General features: G+C 39.3%; 1 protein-coding gene across 2 annotated transcripts in view; it reads right to left on the reverse strand.

Annotated features, from left to right (window-relative positions):
• The window catches only part of ATP2A2 (ATPase sarcoplasmic/endoplasmic reticulum Ca2+ transporting 2), a 57631-nt gene that overhangs the window by 7482 nt on the left and 28095 nt on the right, over nt 1-22054 (reverse strand). For both annotated transcript variants that reach the window (XM_043901878.1, XM_043901877.1), the window contains exons 6-16: nt 18330-18410; nt 16387-16472; nt 15016-15480; nt 10390-10478; nt 9627-9729; nt 8632-8763; nt 3471-3593; nt 3159-3377; nt 2125-2460; nt 839-1059; nt 218-420 (exon numbers count right to left, since the gene is read on the reverse strand). In XM_043901878.1, the coding sequence (XP_043757813.1) occupies nt 218-420; nt 839-1059; nt 2125-2460; nt 3159-3377; nt 3471-3593; nt 8632-8763; nt 9627-9729; nt 10390-10478; nt 15016-15480; nt 16387-16472; nt 18330-18410 (2058 nt within the window). The remainder of the gene's footprint in view (nt 1-217; nt 421-838; nt 1060-2124; nt 2461-3158; nt 3378-3470; nt 3594-8631; nt 8764-9626; nt 9730-10389; nt 10479-15015; nt 15481-16386; nt 16473-18329; nt 18411-22054) is intronic.

Genomic DNA, 22054 nt, shown 5'->3' on the forward strand with positions numbered 1-22054 from the left:
TCATAAACGTTTTGTTTAAAAATCAGTAATATAGTGGCTCAGGCTCCGTGCTCCCAATGCAGGGGCTGGGATTCGATCCCTCGTCAGGAACTAGATCCCACATGCTGCAAGAGTTTGTATGACGCAACTAAAGATCCTATATGCCGCAGCTAAGACCCAGTGCAGCCAAATAAATAGTATTTTTTAAAAAACCAATAACATAAAAAACCATACTCACATCCAATAGCCAGGTAACGGAAAAAGAGCCACCCACTGATCAGTGGTTCTTTTGGGTTCCGGGGTGGCTTGTTCATAATGTCCAGATCAGGAGGGTTGAACCCCAGTGCAGTGGCAGGCAGGCCATCTGTCACCAGATTGACCCAGAGCAGCTGGACAGGAATTAAAGCCTCAGGAAATCCAAGGGCTGCTGTTAGGAAAATACTGTGTCCACCCAAGGAAAGAAGAGAAAAACCCCAAATTATTTTTGCCTACTATTTAACATCCACATCCCCTCCTCTTCCATAAAAATCTGTCGACAGCAATGATTACTTGAAATAACTTTACCCCCAAGTAATCATAAAACGTTTATTATACCCAAATTCCAAATTAACTTTTAGAAGGCCAAGAATCTTACGTTGTGTTATACAGTTAATTTAAACCCCCTTCTATGTTCAAGTGTGTCCTCTGCACACTGGGACAGTCGTAGGCAGCCCTCCTGGGGGCCAGAAGAAGCACCTTTACCTCCACAAAGGCCTCCACCTCCTCCGCCAGCCGCCCACCCCTCCCACTGCACCAAGAGCGAAGCTGCTGCCATGTGAACCCCCAGCTGAGGGAAACGCACAGTCTCACAGGGACTCACCAGACAACCTCCCCGACGTTGGAGGAGATGAGGTAGCGGATGAACTGCTTCATGTTGTTGTATATGGCCCGTCCTTCCTCCACGGCAGCCACAATGGTGGAGAAGTTGTCATCAGCCAGGACCATCTCAGAGGCTGTTTTGGCTACCGCGGTGCCAGAGCCCATAGCAATGCCAATCTCAGATTTCTTCAGAGCAGGAGCATCATTTACACCGTCTCCAGTCTGAAAGGCCAAGAAACCCACCACTGATTTGCACACCCGTTACCTAACACACACACTGCCAACAATCACTTGGCCATCCCGAAGCCAGGGAATGAATGGAGCTGCTGGACCTCTGGGTAGCTAAGTTTTCTGGGAGAGTTTTCGTTTTTGTAAGCTGGTGTCACAGAACACATTTTAACCTGGGAAATGTGAAACTGCCAAACAAAACTTACAGGTGACACTTCAGAGGAAGTAGAACAAAAGGGACTTCAAACAATCTCTACTACTTATTTTACCAAACAAAACACAACACAACCTACATGGCAGTCAAGACAAAATACTTGTATCCATATGGATCAATCTCAAATAGAGCCAACGCAGACTTCAAAAATACATAAACTACAATATGCCATTTACATGGCAAAAATATGCCATCTTCAGCCAAAAAAGGGCAAAAATACTTAAATATCGTCTACAGATACAAAACTATCATTCCCGTGTGTGTTTTCTATACTTTTACTAAACACCCAGTACTGAATTCAGAATGGTGCTTTCCTCGGAGAAAGAAGGGGAGGGGAGGACAGAGGAAGACAACTAGAATAGCTGGTTTTCAGCAACAAAATTGTTTTAAAAACTGAAACCTTTCATAGACAAGCAGCAAAAGCAAGCATGACACAATGTTAACATCTTAGTGAAAAATCATATGCAAGGAAAGAATATGGGAAATGCTTCATCAACAGGTTGTTCTCAGAGAAAGCATCACCAGTACCATCTCATTTCAGAGGAGGTTTTCCCAATGTGTGATAGAGTACGGAGTAGTTATGTCCTAAATCAGCTTTTAGAAACGTGAGATGAAAACACATACATTTTAACCATGACAAATACTTCTCCTGTGACTGATTCAGGCTTCTAGGTCTTAAACTTCCCCAGAATCTTGCATGCCAATATAATCCTTGAGAAACAGCCCAGATCATGACAAGAAAAGAATTTCCAAATATGGGAGCTATTACTAAAAATTTAATGATCAGAATTAGAATCTGCTGTATTTGTGCAGCGTGTTACCTGTACATGTCTACAGACACTCACCATAGCTGTAATCTCATCAAACGACTGTAGAAATTCTACAATTTTAGACTTGTGGGAAGGTTCAACTCGAGCGAAACAGCGAGCATTCAAGCAGGCTTCTCTCTGGGCTGAAGGATTGAGCTCATCAAACTCTCGACCTGTGAAGGCCTTTGCTGTCACGTCCTCGTCCTGCCCAAAGATGCCAATGCGGCGGCAGATGGCCACAGCAGTGCCCTTGTTGTCGCCCGTGATCATGATGACTCGGATGCCTGCCTGACGGCACAGCTTCACAGAAGAGGCCACTTCAATTCTCGGAGGGTCCAGCATGCCCACACAGCCGACGAAAGTCAGATTGGTCTATAGTCAAAGAATCACCTTTTGTCAAAACAGGAAATTCTAGTTTTTGCCCCCTAATGTGGAGAGCAAAGGTTTCTGTGTTTTCTTATGGCAGAATTCACACCACTGATGTTAATATACATCCAATGAAGAATAGTATTAACTCTAATAAATCAGAAGCAAAAATATCACTACATTCTTGTTACCAAATAATTCTTGAGCTTTCATTAATAATATTCTTAAATAAGGAAAAAAAATACTGAGGAATAGGAACATATTGACAGCAGCCAATCAGTGACCCATAGTAATCAAATTTGAACTAGAAACTTCACTGTTCAAGGCTTCAGGAAGCCACATACCCGACAGGAAAGAACTCCAAGAGCAGAAGCAGACAGAATCTTTCCACGTGAACAATGTGTCAGTAATTAATGAATATTCTGAAAATGTCCCCGATTTTTACATTATCTTAATTTACATGAGAGCAGCAAAATACGTTTCTAGCCTTGATTGTACTTTGAAAGTAACAGGCCTGTATTAAACTGTTAACTGTGTATGTTTGAAGCAGCAACTTAAATTATAAAGATACATTTGGCCCGCAGGAAAACAAATAACCACACCCCTTTCTCAGCAAAAGCAAGACTCATCTGACCTTTTACTGAAGGAGGCTACCTAAACAGAATGAACGCGCAGGGTGCGGGTGAAGCTTTCCACTGGCTGACCTCGTATTTAATAAAGTTGGCCGAGTCCTCGAGGTTCATGTCTTCCCTCCTCAGCGGGTTGTCATGAGTGGCCAGGGCCAGGCACCGCAGTGTGTCGCTGCCACTGCCCCACTCCCGGATGACAGACATGATCTTCTGCTTGACTCCAGGAGTCATGGGCACTTTAGTGCTTCCGACTCGAATGTGAGTACACCTGTCAATGACACCTTCAGGAGCACCCTGGAAATGTTAGATTTAGAACAATTTTATTTACTGGCTCACTCGGGATAACAATCCTGGTAAGAACATTTAATTGCAAGCTGCTGTACTTGCCTTCACAAACATTTTGCTCATTGATGTCCGGCTTGGTTTGTTTGGTGTACAATAAACTGACATTGATTTTCTATCGCGTGAAAACTCAAGAGTAAATTCCTTTTTCATCAATTGTTTAATGACCTATAAAGAGAACATATATGGAATATTATTGGATAGCAATTTCTATAAACTTTTAACAGTTAAACATTCACTAAATACCTATTACGTGACAGACACTGGAGATTTAGCAATAGACAATAAACAGACAAGTTCCCACCCTCATAAAACTTACCCTCTAGCATGGGAAAGACACACTAAAGTGTGAAAGTAGATTCTAAGTGCCATGGAGAAAAAATTTAAAAATAAGCAAGGAAGAGAAAATTATGTATGTTTAGGTTACAGTTTTACATACAGTACTGAGAAGGCAATATATGAGTCAAAACATGAAGGATGTGTGACTGTGAGCAGAGAAAACATTATGCAGACTGACTGAGCAGTTCAAGGAGCCTCCAGGGCAACACGGCTGGAAGCAAGTTTGCAAAAAAGGTTAGGGGTTAATGGCAGGGGTTGCAGAAGCAGGCTGTAGCATCCTGAAAGTCACTGTAAGACATCTGGCTTTTTAAACAAGTGCAACAGTAAGACAATGGAGAGTTTCAAGCTCTGGCAGTTATGTTAAGAATTAACTGAAGGAAGGGCAAGGAACACCACACCACTTCAGTATTTTAAATACTTTTAGACAGCTAGTGACTATATTAGATGTCAGCACAGAGACAGTATTTAAAGTCGTAAGAAGAGAAGAGTTCAAGGGAGTAACTGCAGACAGAAAAGCCGAGGCCTGGGCCCTGGGGCCTCTTGTAAGATACAGCCAAGGAGATAGGGTTGGGGGGAGAACAAGTAAAGGACTCTTTTAGGGAGGGAGAGACTGAGAGGAACTGACAGCTCAGGTAAAACAAAAACTGAGAATTAACCTTTAGATTCAGATGCCATTGGTTTATCTATATATACAGTCATATTACCATAAAATCAACATACTTTATTTATCCTTTCCAATTTTTTGTTGGCTTTCTTTTTCTTACCTTATTACATGAACTAGGGCTTCCAGTACTACAATGAATAGAAATGTTGAGAGTAAATTCTCTTGCCCATTAGGAATGTTAACTTTGTGTAGTTACACCATCAACCAGAAGATGCTTGCTTAGTTTTTATCATAAACTGAGATCAAATTTTATCAGATGCCTTTTCTGACTTAAATGATCTTATGATATTCTGCCTTTATTCAATTATGTGGTGAATTACATGGATTTTCCCCTCATTCAGACAAACATTTAATAATAACCTTAAAAACCCCAAAGAACCTCAGCAACCAACAGAGGCAACTGTGAGTGGAATGAAGCCATCCTCTCAGCCAGAGCAATAAAAGGACAATCACTAAATTCAACATTATCTGATTGATAGATCACTTATCTATTTGTCTTTTTTTGGGGGGGGGGGTGCGCGCAGTGGTTGGTGGCACACACCACACGGCCATCTTACAGGAATCAAACCAGTGCTCCCTGCAGAGGTAGCACAGTCTTGACCACTGGTAATTCCCATGTATCTAGTTTCCATTAAGCATTTGTACCATGGCTCTGGGAAGACTGCAAGAATGTGCAGTGACTCTGAGTGAGGTGTGTGACCTTGGCACCAGATACATCCTGCGTGCTAAATCACTTCAGTCTGTCTGACTCTTTGTGACCCTATGTACTGTCTGTCCATGGGATTCTCCAGGCAGGAACACTGGAGTGGGTTGCCATGCCCTCCTCCAGGGGGTCTTCCCAACCCTTGGATGGAACCTGCATCTTTTACACCTCCTGCACTGGCAGGTGGGTTCTTTACTAGTGCCACCTGGATACATCCTGGGTGGAGAGGACAAAGCCACTGCTTCCAGGACCAGGGCTGTGAAATTCAACAGTCCTATCCAAAGGGGCCACTTGGCCTTAAAAAGCTGGTCCTGCTCTATTGCTGCTAGTTGTTTCCCTTCATTGAGTAGTTAGAGGTAATTAAGTAATTCTAAACATCAGTCTCTGTGAAGCTGAAGTCTTCAGGTTGCCTCTGAAGGGTTTAGTCAAACACCAACTAATAACAGAGCTATCAGACAATGTGGCTTTGCTTACTGACAAGTGGGGTGAATACCCTAAAACAGAAACAAAGGACCCGGACTTGTTTCATGGAAACCATGAGTCTGGGCAGGATGCCACAGGAGAGGCCCAAGACCCTTGTGACTGTGAGACTGTTGGTTGTGAAGCATGAATCGAGTTACTGTGAAAGATTCTATACTGCAGCTGAGGCATCCTCCATTCTGGCACGAGTTTTGATTTCCCTGGAGAGTATAAAAGAGGCACACTGATGTGAGAAAACAGAGTGCTGGAGCAGGTCCCGTTCCGCCTCACACTGCGAGACGGTATGCAAGTCACTGAGGGCCTCAGTTTCCCTGCCTGCAAGTGTGAGACTCGACTGGATGGTCCCAAAGTCCTTTTTACAACCTGAGGTTTGGCGTGGTGACTAAATGCTTAAATAGCTGATGTCTTTAATAGATGCACTGTTGCCCACCTTAGGCTACCTGTGCTGTGAGGTGCCACCCTTCTCCCCCAAAACACTGCCTCCTCATCTGCCCTGGATACCTAAGGAAGGATGAAAAAAAGTCACCATAGTAATAGCTGAAATAAGCTTTGCTTTTGTATAACTAGGAAGGCTGTATTTATAACCTCCTGTTTCTCTTTCTTCTACCAGAAAACCCTGACTGAAGGAACAGTAGCACTAAAGTGCTACAAAGAGGAGCCTCAAGCACTGACTGGCTGCCCCTTGGAGATGACAGGTATATAGGTCTGACACTAAGAGCTTGTGTGTAGCACAGCCCAACTCTGAAGAAACCTAAACTCCAAGGCTGGGAGGCAGTGGGTACTGGGAACAGGTCTAGAGGACCCAATGCAGACTGCATTAACACCATTCTGCATGCACTGCAGGGAGACGGTGTTCACCCTGTTGCAGAGGGGCTCTGTGCTTCCAGGTCTGCAAGGGCAGGACCAGACGCAGACTTCAGGGCCTGACTTGTTTCCTCCTAGATCTCTTCTGCTCCTGCTTGTCCTCACAGTCCCTTCAACCCATATTCTCTGGCTTCTGCAGCTTCCATTTCTGAGCTTCCTTAGGTTGCTTCTGGGCATCTAGGCTTCTTCTCTTCCCCTTGTTCTAATTCTACCTGCCACTGCCTGTCACTCTGACCTTCGTGTATGGTAACATCTTGTTCACATGTTGCTTACTCTGCTTCTCAGCTAAGCAACCACTCACCACTCTGGCTAGAACAGAGGTTATTGCTTAGGTCCATTCAGCTGGCATCACCATGACCATAAGCGACAAGTTGGTCAGCAAACACTAGGCCTGAGCCTCAGCAACCTGAACAAGGTCCATGTCATGGATCTGCCAGCCCTTTTTGGGGCCACATGCTGGACCTGTCCTGCAATGACCAGTCAAGTGGATTCTGTGGCCTCACACACTTGGTGCAGCTAAACCTGAATAAAACCATCTGCAACAGCTGCTAGCAGACACTGGCCATCTGGTCAGCTTCCAGCACCTGGGTCCTTAACAGGCCAGTCCATCCTGCCTGCCACTTTGCTCAGCCTAAGAAAATCCTGGCTCTGGGGCTCTGACAGGCAAGGGAGAACAGCTGAGGGATCACACATTTGTCTAGTGTTCACACACCTAACAGACACACCTGCACCCCCCAGTATGGCTACTCCACTCACCATAGTTGTAGTAATTCTGCTCAAATAAATACAGCATGTCAAAGTTTTAATTACTACTGGACTCAATGTGCTAACATTGTGCTGAGAATCTCTACTTCCGTATTATGAAAGTTATACATCAATGTCAGGTTTTGCTATCAGGGTTATGCTGGTGATAAAAGTTTCGTTTTCTGCCATTTTTGGTGTGGCCACACTGTGCAGCTTGAGGGAAAGTATCAAGTCCTAACCACTGGACAGCCAGGGAACTCCTGAAAACTTGTATTTCTTCAGTATTGGCACAACTGGGCCTGAATAATTTGAAGGGAAGCATAGATTTTGAATTATAGATCCAGTTAATTTAACAGGCATAGGATTATTCAATTTTTCTTAGAAAACTGTCAGCTTAGAAAGCTGTGCTACTGAGAGGATTTGTTCCTTTCTTCTATGCTGTCAAATTTATTGATATAAAAACTTTCAGAACAGCTTTTTGATCTTGTCTTTATTATTTCCTACTTCGTTCTACTTGTATTTGCTTTTCCGTTTTCTTCAGATGGAAACTTATGTATCTTTCTAATTGATTTCTAGTTTAATTCTATTGTGGTCAGCCTGTACAATCCTTTGTAATTTGTTGAGTCTTGCTTCATGGACCAGCAATATGGTGTATTCTGGTAAATTGTTCCTTATGGATCTGAAAAGCATATTAGGAGCAGCACAACAGAAATAAGGATTAAGTATATTTACAAGTGTTGCTCCATATCCTGATTTTTTTTTCATTTGCTTGTTCTATCAATTTTTGAGATAGGTGTGTCTCCAACTCTAATTGTAAATTTGTCTAGTTTACCTTTTATTTCTGTCAACTTTTGCTCTGTGAACTTTAAAATGTGTTAGTAATACACTTGCATAAACAATTAGACCATTTAACACAAGGCCATGGGCAACTCTGATCAGAAGTTTTGATAGACTGGAAGGAGGCAAAAGCTTGACTGCAGTGGACTCAAGAAAACGGGAAAAGTGAAGTAATACATGAAAATGGTTCTTTGAGACATTTTACCATAAAGGAAAAGAAGCAGGATGCTCAAGTGAAAAAGTTTTAAGATAAAAAACAACTATTATTTCTCTAATGAAGATCCAGTAGAGATAGGAGATTGATAATGCAGAAAAGATGCTGGGACAAGGAGCAGCTGGGTTTTACTGGGAGCAGAAAGAGTACATATCACAGCACAGGTGGCTGCATATGGAAATTGTCCATTGGTAACTATTATTTTCTTGGTCAAATGGCCAGATCAATTTACCTTATAGCGAAGATGGAGAAGGAGATACTGAGAGAGAATTTGAGGAAATAAAGTATAGAGTAAGTTGTCTAAGAGAGTGAGTGAGTGGACTGACGGGCAGCATGAACACCACCAAGTTCAAATACTGACCGAGTTGCAGGCATTTGCTCGTTCTATTTTAGAAAGACCCTTCAATTCAGTATCAAATACATTCATCTTCTCTACCAGGCAAGTGAGAGCAGTCTCTGTAGCTTCTCCAACTTTTTCATACACACCCTTCGCCTGTAGTAGCAGAAAGCATACAAATTACAAAAAGGGAAAAGTAGTAAAAACAAGTAAATTTTCTTTGATAAAGACTTTTTCCTCCATTACATCATTGTTCTCTGGGTCGTTTTTATCCTATCCTGGAGCACATGATCCAAATGATTAAAAATAAACTCAAAGGACAGGTGTGCATTTGATCTTTTTCTAATAATTACATCTTTCATTCCCCTGAACTATAAGTCAATAATCACAATATTAAGTGAAACATGAGAGCTTGCAAATAGTATTTGTAATTCCATGTCATTATTTATCATTCTACATAATTTATATTGTTTATGCTGGGGACTGGCTTGCCTTTAGAAACCAAAAAATGTATCTGTTTATAATTTTAAAAGGGAGGAAAGAAGGTTTTTTGTTGGTTAAATTTTATATAATAACATCATCAAAACAACCTTCTAAGCCTCAACTTGTCCTCAAGGATGCAATGATACCCATCTGAAAAAGCCAAGATCAACACCCTGTACTTTCAGGAAAAAGTATCCTGGATTTTACTCATTTATAGTAACTAAGCTACACACAGAAGAGAACATCATGTATGCTACAGCTCCGAGCTGAGTAACTGCAATGCTCAGCCACAGAGAATATACGAAAGGCTCCCAGCTTTTTTGGGATAGATCATGCTGGCTCTGATAAGAGACAAGCTCTTAATGGAAAGGGCAAATAAAATCAGGAACTCGTACTTTCAAAAAGGGAGGAATAAAAAAAAAGTAAAAATAAAAATAAAAAAAAGGGGAGGAATGAAGGCTAGATTTTCATCCCTCCCACTGCACCTCTGAACTAGAAACAGCCAGGTCTAGTTTCTCATTTATGAGAAGGCTCACCTCATTGTAATCCAAAGCAGAGTCATTACAAAGAGCACAAATTGTCGCCAGTTCCACAAGACCATCATACTGATGACATTTCACTGGTTTATCATCTTTATGTCTGTCAGAAGAAAAAAAATAACTCTTAAAGCACACTGTGGTCAACTGTGGTCATTTTTATTTATTTTTTTTACTAAAAAATAGAATTTTGTGTACAACAGATTGGCAAGCATTCAAAAGAATTCAAGTGATGGCTCCTAGAAATCTGATGCTGGAGACAGTAATAGAATGTGTCTCTGGTATCAGTAGTTAATCAGTAAAGACCAGAAATTCTCAGTTATTGAAATTCCTCCACCACTGGTATCCATAAAGAAAAAACAGGAATTCCCTGGTGGTCCAGAGCTTAGGACTTGGTGCTCTCACTGCCGGGGCCCTGGGTCTGGTTCTTGGTTGGGGAACTAAGATACCACAAACTGTGTGGCATGGCAAACAAACAAAAATTAAAAAATCACCCCCAAAACTCCACCTAAACAGAAACTACACTTGAAAATTTAGGCTTCAAAAGACGAAAAAGGTTCACTGGCTTAAACAATCTATTTCAACTGGGTATCAATTTTCAGGTATGCATTACCAATTTTTATTTTTAAAAAAGTAAGCCATTTTGATAACCAACAGGACCTACATCAGGAAAACTATCCAAACACTTCAGAGACACTGCAAGTCTATACAGGCACCAAACTGCCAACGTGGAGCCTTTAAAAGACAAGGAAGGTTTACTCACACTTCTCCGATAGGTGCATATGTTGATCCAGTTATGGTAAACTCATTAAGGGAACAGGTATCACCTTCGACTTTGTCCAGAATGAACATCTACAGGAAAAAAAAAAAAAGCCTAAGTGTTTAAAAGATATATAAAAAAAAAAATATGCTAGAAGCATATAACCTTTGCTAAGACAAAAGGCTCTTCTCACTTAAGTGTCGAAGCTCAGCATGAGAAGTATTGTTCCTATTCTAACTAGACACTATTAAGACTGCCTCCCCCATTCATCTAACAGTCTGAAAAACAGCATCACTGAGGTGCTGAATAAATAAGCAGCATGGCACCAGGCAGAGGAGAAAGAGAACATATACATGAAAACCAAGTTATGAGGACTCTGGGCCCATCAGTTCCGAAGACTCAGTAGTACTTTTTAGAATACTCAGAATTCCAAATGACAGGCTGAGAAAGTGACCTAGGTATCCCCGCTTTAGAGCTAAGAGTAAAAGCCTAGGAAGAATAAACTCACATATCAGAGTTGCATAAACATTCCCCAAGTAAAATAAGACAAATTGCTTCTCTACTCCTTCCCACTTACTTTTTATTGTGGTAATAGCTCATTTTCTATGAAGCTGCACAACCACATGTATATAGTAAGGAGCCCGCAGAGCTGAATGAACTGATGTTACCAAGACGATAACAGATGGAAGCGTGCTTTAGGAAGGAATTCTTAATTTTACAGAATAATAAAGTGACATGAGCCAGTTTTTTAAGGTGAGGGTATTTTTTTTCCCCCTCTTGGTTTGCTTTCCAATTGTAATTCAGAAGTCCAGTTTGGAATGATCAAACCATTCTACAATAAAGAATTTTTAACATGTTAAACTCAAGTAAAAAAAGAGCCATGTAATGCTTTAAAAAAATCTTTTCAGAGCATTCTGACTCATAGTCAGTAAGAAAATCTGATTTTGTTTTAAAATAACTTCCTTTGCCTCGTAAGATTTGTTTATTATATAGCATGTACTTTTAAATTCCAGAAGCTTCATTTCAAAAGTATACTCAGAACTAAATCAATCTGGGAACTGAACTAAAGCTGTGAGACAAAAGGATTAAAAAAAAATTATATATAATTTAAAACTGTGGGATTTAAAACTGTGATGACTCCTGGTAAAAGGCTCTAGTTCAAACACATATAATTGGTGTGTCAAATGAGGAAAAGATTCATGTCCAAGGTCACATGCAGCAAGGTCACCAATTCCTACAGTTTTTTTTTCCTAGCAGATACAACATCTAAAAAAGGAATTTTGGCAGAAAGCTCTTTCCAAAAATGTCTGACATTTACAGAAGAGGAAAAAAAGGAATAAAAAGAGGTTAAAGGATGTGCTCGAGGTTACACAATTATTAAGTGGGAGAGAGAAACAGGTTTTACTTATCTCTCCTATCAGAAAACTGAACTTTACCTTACTATTAAAAGTTGTGGGACCCTCAGACATGGCACAATTTCTCAGAGCCTATGTTTTCTAACCTCTTGAGCAGTATTACCATACGATTCAAACAAAGTCCCATGTGAAAAATTAACTGCACTAAGACTTATCAAAGCAAGTTGGCATCATTATGACTACACCATGTCACTTCTTTAATGACGCTGTATATAAAAGTGAAGCTCTTTGGGTCTACACCACAGTACAAAATATTCTAAGACATTCAGAATTCTAACCCACACAAACTAAATCTGAATGCACACAGGCATTTTTAGACTGCAAGCCAGTAAACCATTTAGAAACTGCATGATGAAAGTACCCCTAAGTCAAGGGCAGTTATGCAACCCACTGCAAGAAACCTCCTGTAGAATACTGATTAGCATCAGCTTTCTGTCGCCAAAGGTAGAATAGAACAAAGAGGCAAGCTGTTTCTTTAACAGAACATTTGAAATCAAATTATTTAAGGGAAAATATAAGGAAAAAATCCAACATTTTTTGGGACCAAGGAAAGAAAATTTAGGTAGCTCAGTTACACTCTGCATCTACCTAAGACAAGCTAGAAGCTTGCCACCTGAACACCTGTCCATTATTTCTTTACCAACTGAGCTATTAGTATCTGGGTTTTGGACACCACAAAGAATTGAGGGTGCGTATATCAAAAAATTACCACAAATTTAAATTCAGTAAAAGAGTCTGAGGGTTCAATGTATCAAAACGAGCAATTTCTAATGCTAAAAAAACCCATTATCTGAAACCCAGAGATAAGGCCAAGGGGATGATGGCATGTCCTTTCAATGTCATCAGAAGCATTACTTAACAGGCACTTAAAGATTTAGTGTGCTGGGAAAATTTAACATTCTTTCACTGTGCTATTATAAAAGGCTCAGGTTTTATGAAGTTGTGGCTTTTTGTCCTCTATAAAAGATAAAACTTAGTTTTATTTCCCTGTATGATATTAACCAGTTTTTATAATCTAACACACACTAGTCCTATTCTAATACTGAGCACTTCCTCACATGTTCCTGTAACTAGTTTTACCATCTTGCTGATTTTCTCTCATTGAACTAATGACCCAAACAGAATCTTTGACATGAATTTCATTCAACATTTATGAGTTGTGTCTCTCTTGAAAAATTACTTTGACTTGTACAAATGATTTGACTTACAATCATCATGAAATGATTATCAGTTAGTCAATATCCATCTTCTAATATAGATACAATATAAGAAAAGATTGTTTTCTCGTGATGAGAATTCTGAAGATTTACTCTCAACAACTTTTCACATATAATGTAGAGCAGTGCTGATTACACTTATCATATTGTACATGACATTCCCTAATACTTAACTGGAAGTCTGTACCTTTTGTTCACCTTCATCTAATTTCTCACCCTCCAGACTGAAAACCACAAATTTGCTCTTTTTCTGTTTGTTTTTGAAGTATAACTGACCTACACTATGTTATTACTTCCTGGTGCATGGGATAATGATGTGATACTTCTATACATTTGAAAATGATCATCGTTAAGTCTAGTTGTCATCTGCCACCACACATAGATACTACGTTATTACTGACTGTTTCCTGCACTGTACATTTCATACCCATGACACACTTATTTTCTAACTGGAAGTTTATACTTTTGTTTGTTTGTTTTTCTCATCCTTCTACCTCAAAGTTGTTTGAATAAAACCTATGGAAATCAAATTACATGAAAGAACTTCATTCAGCTGCATCATTATATTATTTCTTTCTTCTGCTTAGGGCAGGTTTAAACAGTTTATTTTATCCTAAAGTGATAGTCAAAACAACGTAAGAGAAAGGAAGGATGAACACAAAATGAAGCAAGTTAAACGCAATTCTTTACTTTTCAAGAAGAAAAACATGTTTCATTCAATGTGTTAAGAAAATACCAATTAGAATTTTATGTAGGCAGGTAACTAGCTGGTTTTATACAATTCTTACTTTGAAGCTTGTGTTAACATACATACACTTAGAAGAACAGGGAAGTAAAGGAAGCATAGTCACCTAACACATTTACAGACTGCTTACAGTTACTTCCCCAATACAAGTATATCACTCATGTAGACAACCTCTATCAGATACAATTCAATTTGCTTAAAGCACATAAAAAGGTATCAAATTATAAATCAAAAGTTTTATGATCCAGCAATCTCACAGCTGGGCATATACCCAGAAATGATGAAAACTAATTTGAAAAGATACATGCACCCCCATGTTCACAGCAGCACTATTTACATCAGTTAAGACATGGAAGCAAGCCAACTGTCTACTGATAGACGACTGGATAAAGAAGATGTGGTATAGAGATACACAATGGAATATTAGTCATAAAAAATAAAAATAATGTCACTTGTTTTATGTGGAGTCTAAAAAAATTAAGGTAGAAACTAATTTATTTACAAACAGAAGTAGAGTCACAGATGTAGAAAACTTGTGTTACAAGGGGACAAGCAGGGGAGGGACAAACAGAGATTAGGATTGACACATACACACCACCATGTACAAAACAGATAAATACTCTTGTGATGGCCTCTATGGGAAAAGACTCTTTAAAGAGTGAGCATATGTTATGTATATGCATAACTCATTTTGCTATATACCTGAAACTAACAACACTGTACATCAACTACACTATAATAACTGCTTTAAAAAAAGAAAAAAATGCCACTTGCAGCAACATGGATAGACCTAGAGATCATACTAAGTGAATTAAGTAAGAGAAAAACAAATAAGATATCACTTGTATATGGAACCAAAAAAAAAAAGATACAAATTAACTCATTACAAAATAAAAATAGACCCATAGACTAGAAAAGAAACTTACGGTTACCAAAGGGGAAAGGGAGGGGTTAAAATTAGGAGTTTGAGATTAACATATATACACTATTGCATACCAACAAGGACCTACTGTATAGCATAGGGAACTATACTCAATATTTTTTAATAAGCTACAATGGAAAGGAATCTAAAAAGAAAATACACATACATCTCTGAATGACTATGCTCTACACCTGAAACCGACAAATCATTGTTAACTACAATAAAAATAAAATTAACAATAACAATAACACTTCTAATGACATGAGGGCATATTCTTACGACGGATCAACAACCATAACTCAGAAAGATTCTTAAACTACTCCCACTTACCCTGCAGACTGACATCTGGTTTGTTGTCAGCGTACCCGTCTTGTCTGAGCAGATAACAGACGTACAACCAAGGGTTTCCACAGAAGGGAGACTTCGAACAATGGCATTTTTCTTTGCCATTCTGCGAGTTCCAAGAGCCAGGCAGGTGGTGATGACAGCAGGCAGACCTTCAGGAATGGCTGCTACAGCCAGGGCTACTGCAATCTTAAAGTAGTATATAGCACCTCTGATCCAGGAGCCTCCATGAACTGGGTCGTTGAAGTGCCCAATGTTTATGATCCAGACCGCAATGCATATAAGGGAGATGACTTTGGACAGCTGTTCCCCAAACTCATCTAGTTTCTGCTGGAGGGGTGTTCTCTCCTGTTCCGTTGCTACCATCTCATCTCGGATCTTGCCAATTTCAGTGTTAACTCCAGTTGCCACCACCACTCCCATGGCTTTGCCAGCAGCTATGTTTGTACCCTAGGACAGAAGGAGAGAACTGGTTAAGAGATTAACACCATATCCTACTTAAATCCTGACTAGTAAACTCAGACTTGTGTGGATTCTGATGAGGGCACCCAGACTCTCTACCGGGCCTCTCTACTACTCACCACATTCTACTGGACCCTCAAGTGGCCACTACTCAGGCAACCAAGCCTTCAAATTTTGATGATGAACAATACCTCAGGGTAGGTGGTGTAGTATATCTCTCTGTGATTCTCTGTGAAGTGAGAATGGTACCCACTTGCCCCAGAGCCCTCTACACTGGCCCACCTGAAATCTCTACTCACTGAGTCTGGCTTGTAGAGAGCTTTGGACTGGAGCAGAGCTTAACCCCTCTGTGTTCCTGACTTTTCAAACATTATACGGCTCTCAACCCTAAGCATTCTCCACCTCTGGCTCCAACAACTCCACCTCTCCTTTCATCCCTGAAATAAGAAGGGTGACCAGGACCAGGAGCTGCCCTTGAGGACCTCCACTCAAGCACTGGTATTCAAAGTGTAAGGTTTCCCTCCCCACTCTATTTTAATTCCTAGTTCATTATTTTCATTGTAGCTCTGCAGTACTTATTAAAAATTTACTATGGGCGGTTAAATTCCCATGTTAACACACAAAAAAGCCTACTACTTGAAATACCACTTTAAATTCTAAACAAAAACTATAAATTTCCCAACTTTATATTTCAAAAAAATTTAACAGAAAAATTGGAACAGTACAATAAACATCTACTTTACTTTTCACCCAGACTCACCAATTATTAATGGTTTGCCACAATCTGCTTTCTTTCCACACACACACCTTTTAATTGAGCTATACACAGTTATCATCCACGTCATTTTAAAGGAAACACCCCTTTAAAGGTTAAATCTTATCCAAAGTACTTACAGAAAAGAGCATGTTCTTCTTATCTTGATTGACAGCCCGTGGGTCAGGGACAGGGTCAGTGTGCTTGATGACAGAGACAGATTCACCTAAGCAGGTGGCAATACAGGAGGTTTGTTTAGATCTATGCAATTCACACCTAGAACCCTGGTACCCTCATTCACTCATGCCAATACCACACTCATGAAAAGGAAAAAAAGGCCCAATTCATTCAAAACGATAGAAACTAGTAAAATTCAGTAACAGAAACTAATTTCCAAGAAAGAAAAATATAAAAATAAAGGAATTTAATTTTGAAGTAAAATTAGAGTCAATTACCTTTATTTTCTTAACTATTCAAATTTAGTTCATTTTCAAGTATCATTTCATACTCTAATATAGTGGATATAGATTTGCTGTACACTTATATATACACACACTCTAATAGTTAAAAAGGTGAAAGTGTATTTACTTTTAACAAAATGAATAAACTGTAGATACAGATATGAATACTGAGGCTCATCCACTGGAAAGCCTGTTTTTGTTCAATAATGCCAAAGATGAGAAATGAAAACACTGTTCTAGATAATATTTGCATGCACTTATCAACTATTCTACTTCAATAAACCAAAATGAAAAACAGCAATCAGCAGCACTAAAAAAGACCACATGGAATAAGAGAGACCACTTCTTAGAACTTTCACAGTGCCTTGTTGAACCTGGTTTCAACCCAGCAATTTCCTATGAAATGCAGTTGACCCTTGAACAATGCAGCAGTTGGAGAGCCAACCCCTCAGCATTCATAAATCTGCACAGAACTTAGGCCTGGCCCTCTGTATACATATGATTCCTCTGGACGTGCAGTTCTGCATCTGAGGATTCAACCAACTGGTTTATTAATGAAAAAAATCTGCAGATAAGCGAACACATGCAGTTCAAACACACATTGTTCAAGGGTTAATGGTATATATAATGAGGGTGAAATATGGCCCTAATAGTTAACTCAAATTTCAAGAAGCAAATTTCACTCTCAATATTTAACAGAAGACTCTGGTTCTTCAATCTAGCCTAAAACTAGAGTATGATTTTTATATAAATGGAAATTATTTTTGTACACACAATATGAGAATTTTATATACAATCTGATCGATTCCCTACCATTTTATGGCTTAATCAGCTTCCAGGTTGTTGCTGATAACAGCAGTTTTAGTAGATAAGCTATTCATAAAGAAACAATAAAAAATACAGAGCCCAGGTTACTCACGTCTCTACTCCTAAGACATTTAGTTGTTTTTGAAAACTAATCATCAGATAAATCTTTGAATTTTATATTTACTCACTATTTAATTCAGGTTAGCATTGTGTTTAAGTTAATCTTCTGACCACCTTACTTCCAGTTAACATGAACCCTCCACCCTAGACTGTGCCTTTATCAAACAAAAACGGGAAAATGTTCCGAACAATCCCAAATCTAATTAGTGTTCAAACTTTAGGCAGTAAATGTTCACCATTTTGGAGGGTGCTGACTTTTGTTAATTGTACATTTGACTATTGCAAAGTATATCAGGTATGAGATTAGCATTCCTGGAGTCTATTTTTCCTGCCTGGAAAAAAACACTAGGTAATTAATTCAATTTCCACAAAACAGAGAGACGACAACACTGCTTCAACTTTATCTCAGGCTACCAAAGGAATTTTCAACCATTAAAAAAATTTCTTAAATCAAAACTAATTTTTAATGAAATTTAAATATAAGAAGGCCTTATGAGATGAAAGCCAACTGTTTTAAAATCATAGCTTGGCATCTACTGGCAAAAAGACTGATAAAGCATTATGAAATAAACATCTTGGAAATGTTAAGATGGGATACTATAAATGGACAGCAGGGCAACAGTCAGTTCAACTATTAGCATGGAGTCTGAGGGAGCCCTCAGAAATTAAGCCACCCTCCAATACATAATATTTACCTGTGAGAATTGACTGGTCAACTCTTAGAGTAGTAGATTTGATGGAAGTTAATCTTATATCAGCAGGAACTTTGTCACCAACTAATTGTGGAGAAAAAAAGCAGCTTAAATAAGCAACTTTTGTAATCATGTTACATGAAGATGCTGTCTCCAACTCAAACACACCATTTAAAGAAAATAAACAAGTCTGTATACAGCACAAATTTAATCTGCTACAGGGACTGCCCTGGTGGCTCAGTGGTTCGGACTCTGCGCTTCCAGTGCAGGGGGCATGGGATCAATCCTGGGGAACTAGGATCCCACAGGCTGCGTGGGACTCACCCCCTACCCTCCAATCTGCTACAATAAGCAATATAAGCAACTCTTCCTGGATAAATACAAGATCTGAAGTATACAACTAAGAGAACAATGATGCTTGGGCCAACAGCTCTAAGTACACATTATTTAGTCACACTCACACACACACACAGGGCATGGCGAGGGGGACTGAATTGTAAACTATGATTTTTTCCACTGGGAAGGCTAAATTATCACAAACAGGAAACAAATACCTCTATAAAAAGATGCTCAATTATTCTCACTCATAAGAAAAAGGCAAGAAAAAACAACACAGAGAGACCACTTTTTAAACTATCAAATTGACAAAGGAGTTGAGAAAAAAATGCACTAAGTTTGAAAGAATGTAAAGAAACAGGGCTTCTTTATACAGGGTGACTATAAGATGTGGAAAGTTTAGTTTTAATAAGCAAAAAAACCCCAAAAAACCTAAAACAAACCAAAGCTACAAATCACTTAAGAGGCAAGTGCATGAAAAGTCAAAGCGAAAGTCGCTCAGTTGGGTCCGACTCTTTGCGACCCCATGAACTATACAGTCCATGGAATTCTCCACGCCAGAATACTGGAGTGGATAACCGTTCCCTTCTCCAGGGGATCTTCCCAACCCAGGTCTCCTGCACTGCAGACAGACCCTTTACCAGTTGAGCCACCAGGGAAACCCAAGAATACTGGAGTGGGTAGCCTATCCTTTTTCCAGCGGATCTTCCCGACTCAGGAATCGAACCGGGGCCTCCTGCATTACAGGCAGATTCTTTACTAGCTGAGCAAGTGCACGAGCAGGTTTTTTTTTTTTTTTACGAGCAGGTATTAATGAAAATTCGGTGCTTAGTGCACTGCTAGTAAGGACAAACTGAATGTAACGTCACTAAACATACCATGTAATATTAGTATTCATTTAATATTTTTAATTCAACTAGGCATCCAGACTTTGTGATGATCCTATATACACTGCTGAGTACAAAGAAAAAAACTTACAAAATCTCGGGAGGGCAAACTGGTAATACATATCAAAAATGCAAAGCACAGGGGTTCCCTGGTGGTCCAGTGGACAGGACTCTGAGCTCTGCTTTTGCTTTCACGGCCAAGGGCATAGGTTCAATTCCTGGTTGGGGACCTGTGATCCCTGTAAGTCGCATGGGACGACAAAAAACCAAACAAAAATGGCAAAACACAATCTTTTTACCCCATAAATTCCACTACAAAGAATTTATTCTACAGATATGCTTGCAGTACATAGTTAAGTTTTTTTTTTTATCAGCAATAGAAAGAAGAGACAAGTCTATTCATACTGTGTGCAGCACTGTGTACAATGGAGTTCCGCTGTCATGAGAAAAGACATCTGGAAGGTATAACAGACTTATAACACCAGACAGCAGGGCATGAGTGGAAGGAGACTTTTCACCTTGTATGTACCCTTTGGTACCTTCTGAAATTCGCATTATCAGATAAATGAAAAACCTCTTGTGTAACCTCTGGGAGATCTTTAAGTCAAGTGAGTCTTCTTTTCTGGGCCAGAGTTCCTTTATTAGCTCTTAAATGGACCATGTCTTAGCCCCTTTCCTTGACGGTATTTTAAATAAATGCCACAACACCAACTGAGGAACAGGTAAAGCCTGTATTTCACCTGCACCCTGAGAACAATGCCCAGAAATACTGTAGGCGTTCAAATATTGTTAGATGAGTATGTTTTAGTATCAAAGCAACTGAACAGTAAACGTAAGTACAAAACAGCTTTCCCTGACTCTCTGAAAGTTACTAAGGTGTTTTTAGGAGTCTTATGCAAGGACAGCTAACAGAACAAATAACTGTTTCCCCTACAAATGCATATATTAAGTTAAATCTTAATTTTCCAGACTTATGCTATCATACAGAACTGTAACTGTCACTGGTTATACATAAACTGTCTACGAGGTAGATTCAATCAATTCAATCTATTTCTTAGACAAAATTCACTTCTAAGTAGTAGATTGATTTCATTCGTTAAACCTTCAATTTAGTTCTAATATTTCTGTAACTCACAGCTCTTAAACTCATGGTGAGTATAGTTCATGAAACAAACCCTATAACCTATGTAAGAAACGTGGTCACAAGGCAGCACACAACAAGACTGCCAATATCTACTCCCAGGAGGCAAAGATCATCCCTGTACTTGACTGCAGGGACACACAAGTTAAGGTGAAATTCCTGCTGGAAATGCTTATGCAACAAACAGCAATATTCAGATGGAAGACACTAGAAACTTCCAGCTTATTAATAATATAATTCTGCTCATACTACAATAGTAAGTAACTGTATCTTAAAATTTAGTGGCCTTCACAACCTATAATACCCCATCCAGATAAAACTTTAAAATAGCTTAGGTAATTCCCTGGTGGTCCAGTGCTTAGGACTGCGCATTTTCACTGCCAAGGGCATTCTATCCCTGGTGATGGAACTAAGATTCTGCAAGCTGCTAGTGTGGCAAAAAATAAATGTAAAAAAACCTCAAACAACCTAAAAAACTTTTACTGTGTTAGTTCTGGCTGTCATAATTTGACCCCACATAATCTCGAACATGAAAAGGATCCAAGTTCAATGATGAATGCATGACCCTAAGTGGAAAAATTACTTGAAAATGTTAACGTCTGAAGCAATTTATGCCATGATCCTACAGGAGCAGAAAGCTTCTAACATGGCGCCGCAGTCACCACAATCTACAAGCGCATCTGCACTGCAAAAACTGAATGGAAACCACCAAGCCAAAAGCAGAACGCCAGGAATTCTCTAGTGGTCCAGTGGTGAGGACTCCGTGCTCCCACTGCAAGGGGCATGGGTTCAAACTCTGGCTGGGAAACTAAGATCCCGCAAGCCATGTGGTGCAGCCAAAAAGGAAAAAAAAAGAATAAAATAAAATAGCACAAGGTGTCATTTTATACTGGAGTTGCATCTCTTTTAAACAACTTCATATATTAGCTCTAACTTGTATTCTCATATACCTGGCCACAATTTAGTTAAGGTCAGCATATCTAATATTTGAATTGAGGACCCAGAAGTTGTATCTTGCCATTTATTTGCTGTGTTTCAGTGGCAGCTCAGAGGATTAAAAATGAATGAAAAATGTTTCTGAGGCAAGAAATACCGAGATTAATTTTTTTCCTCAATAACAGAGTCAACATTTAAGTTATTAGTTTAAGGCGGGATTGATACTATATATGCAGCATTTAGAATTATGCTAATGTTTAAACTTGCATCACAAAGAAACCAGCTTATTTTTACTCCTGAAAGTCTGTTTTAAATATATGAAGGCTATGTTGTACAGAAGTTATATTGATATGTTTAATTATTGGTTAAATATTCAAGAACGAGTCAGATGTAAAATGCTAGTGGAACAAGTGACTGGCAAGTCCTTA

This window comes from Cervus elaphus, chromosome 5 (genome assembly GCF_910594005.1).
Source record: "Cervus elaphus chromosome 5, mCerEla1.1, whole genome shotgun sequence".
In the NCBI taxonomy this organism is placed as follows: domain Eukaryota; kingdom Metazoa; phylum Chordata; class Mammalia; order Artiodactyla; family Cervidae; genus Cervus; species Cervus elaphus.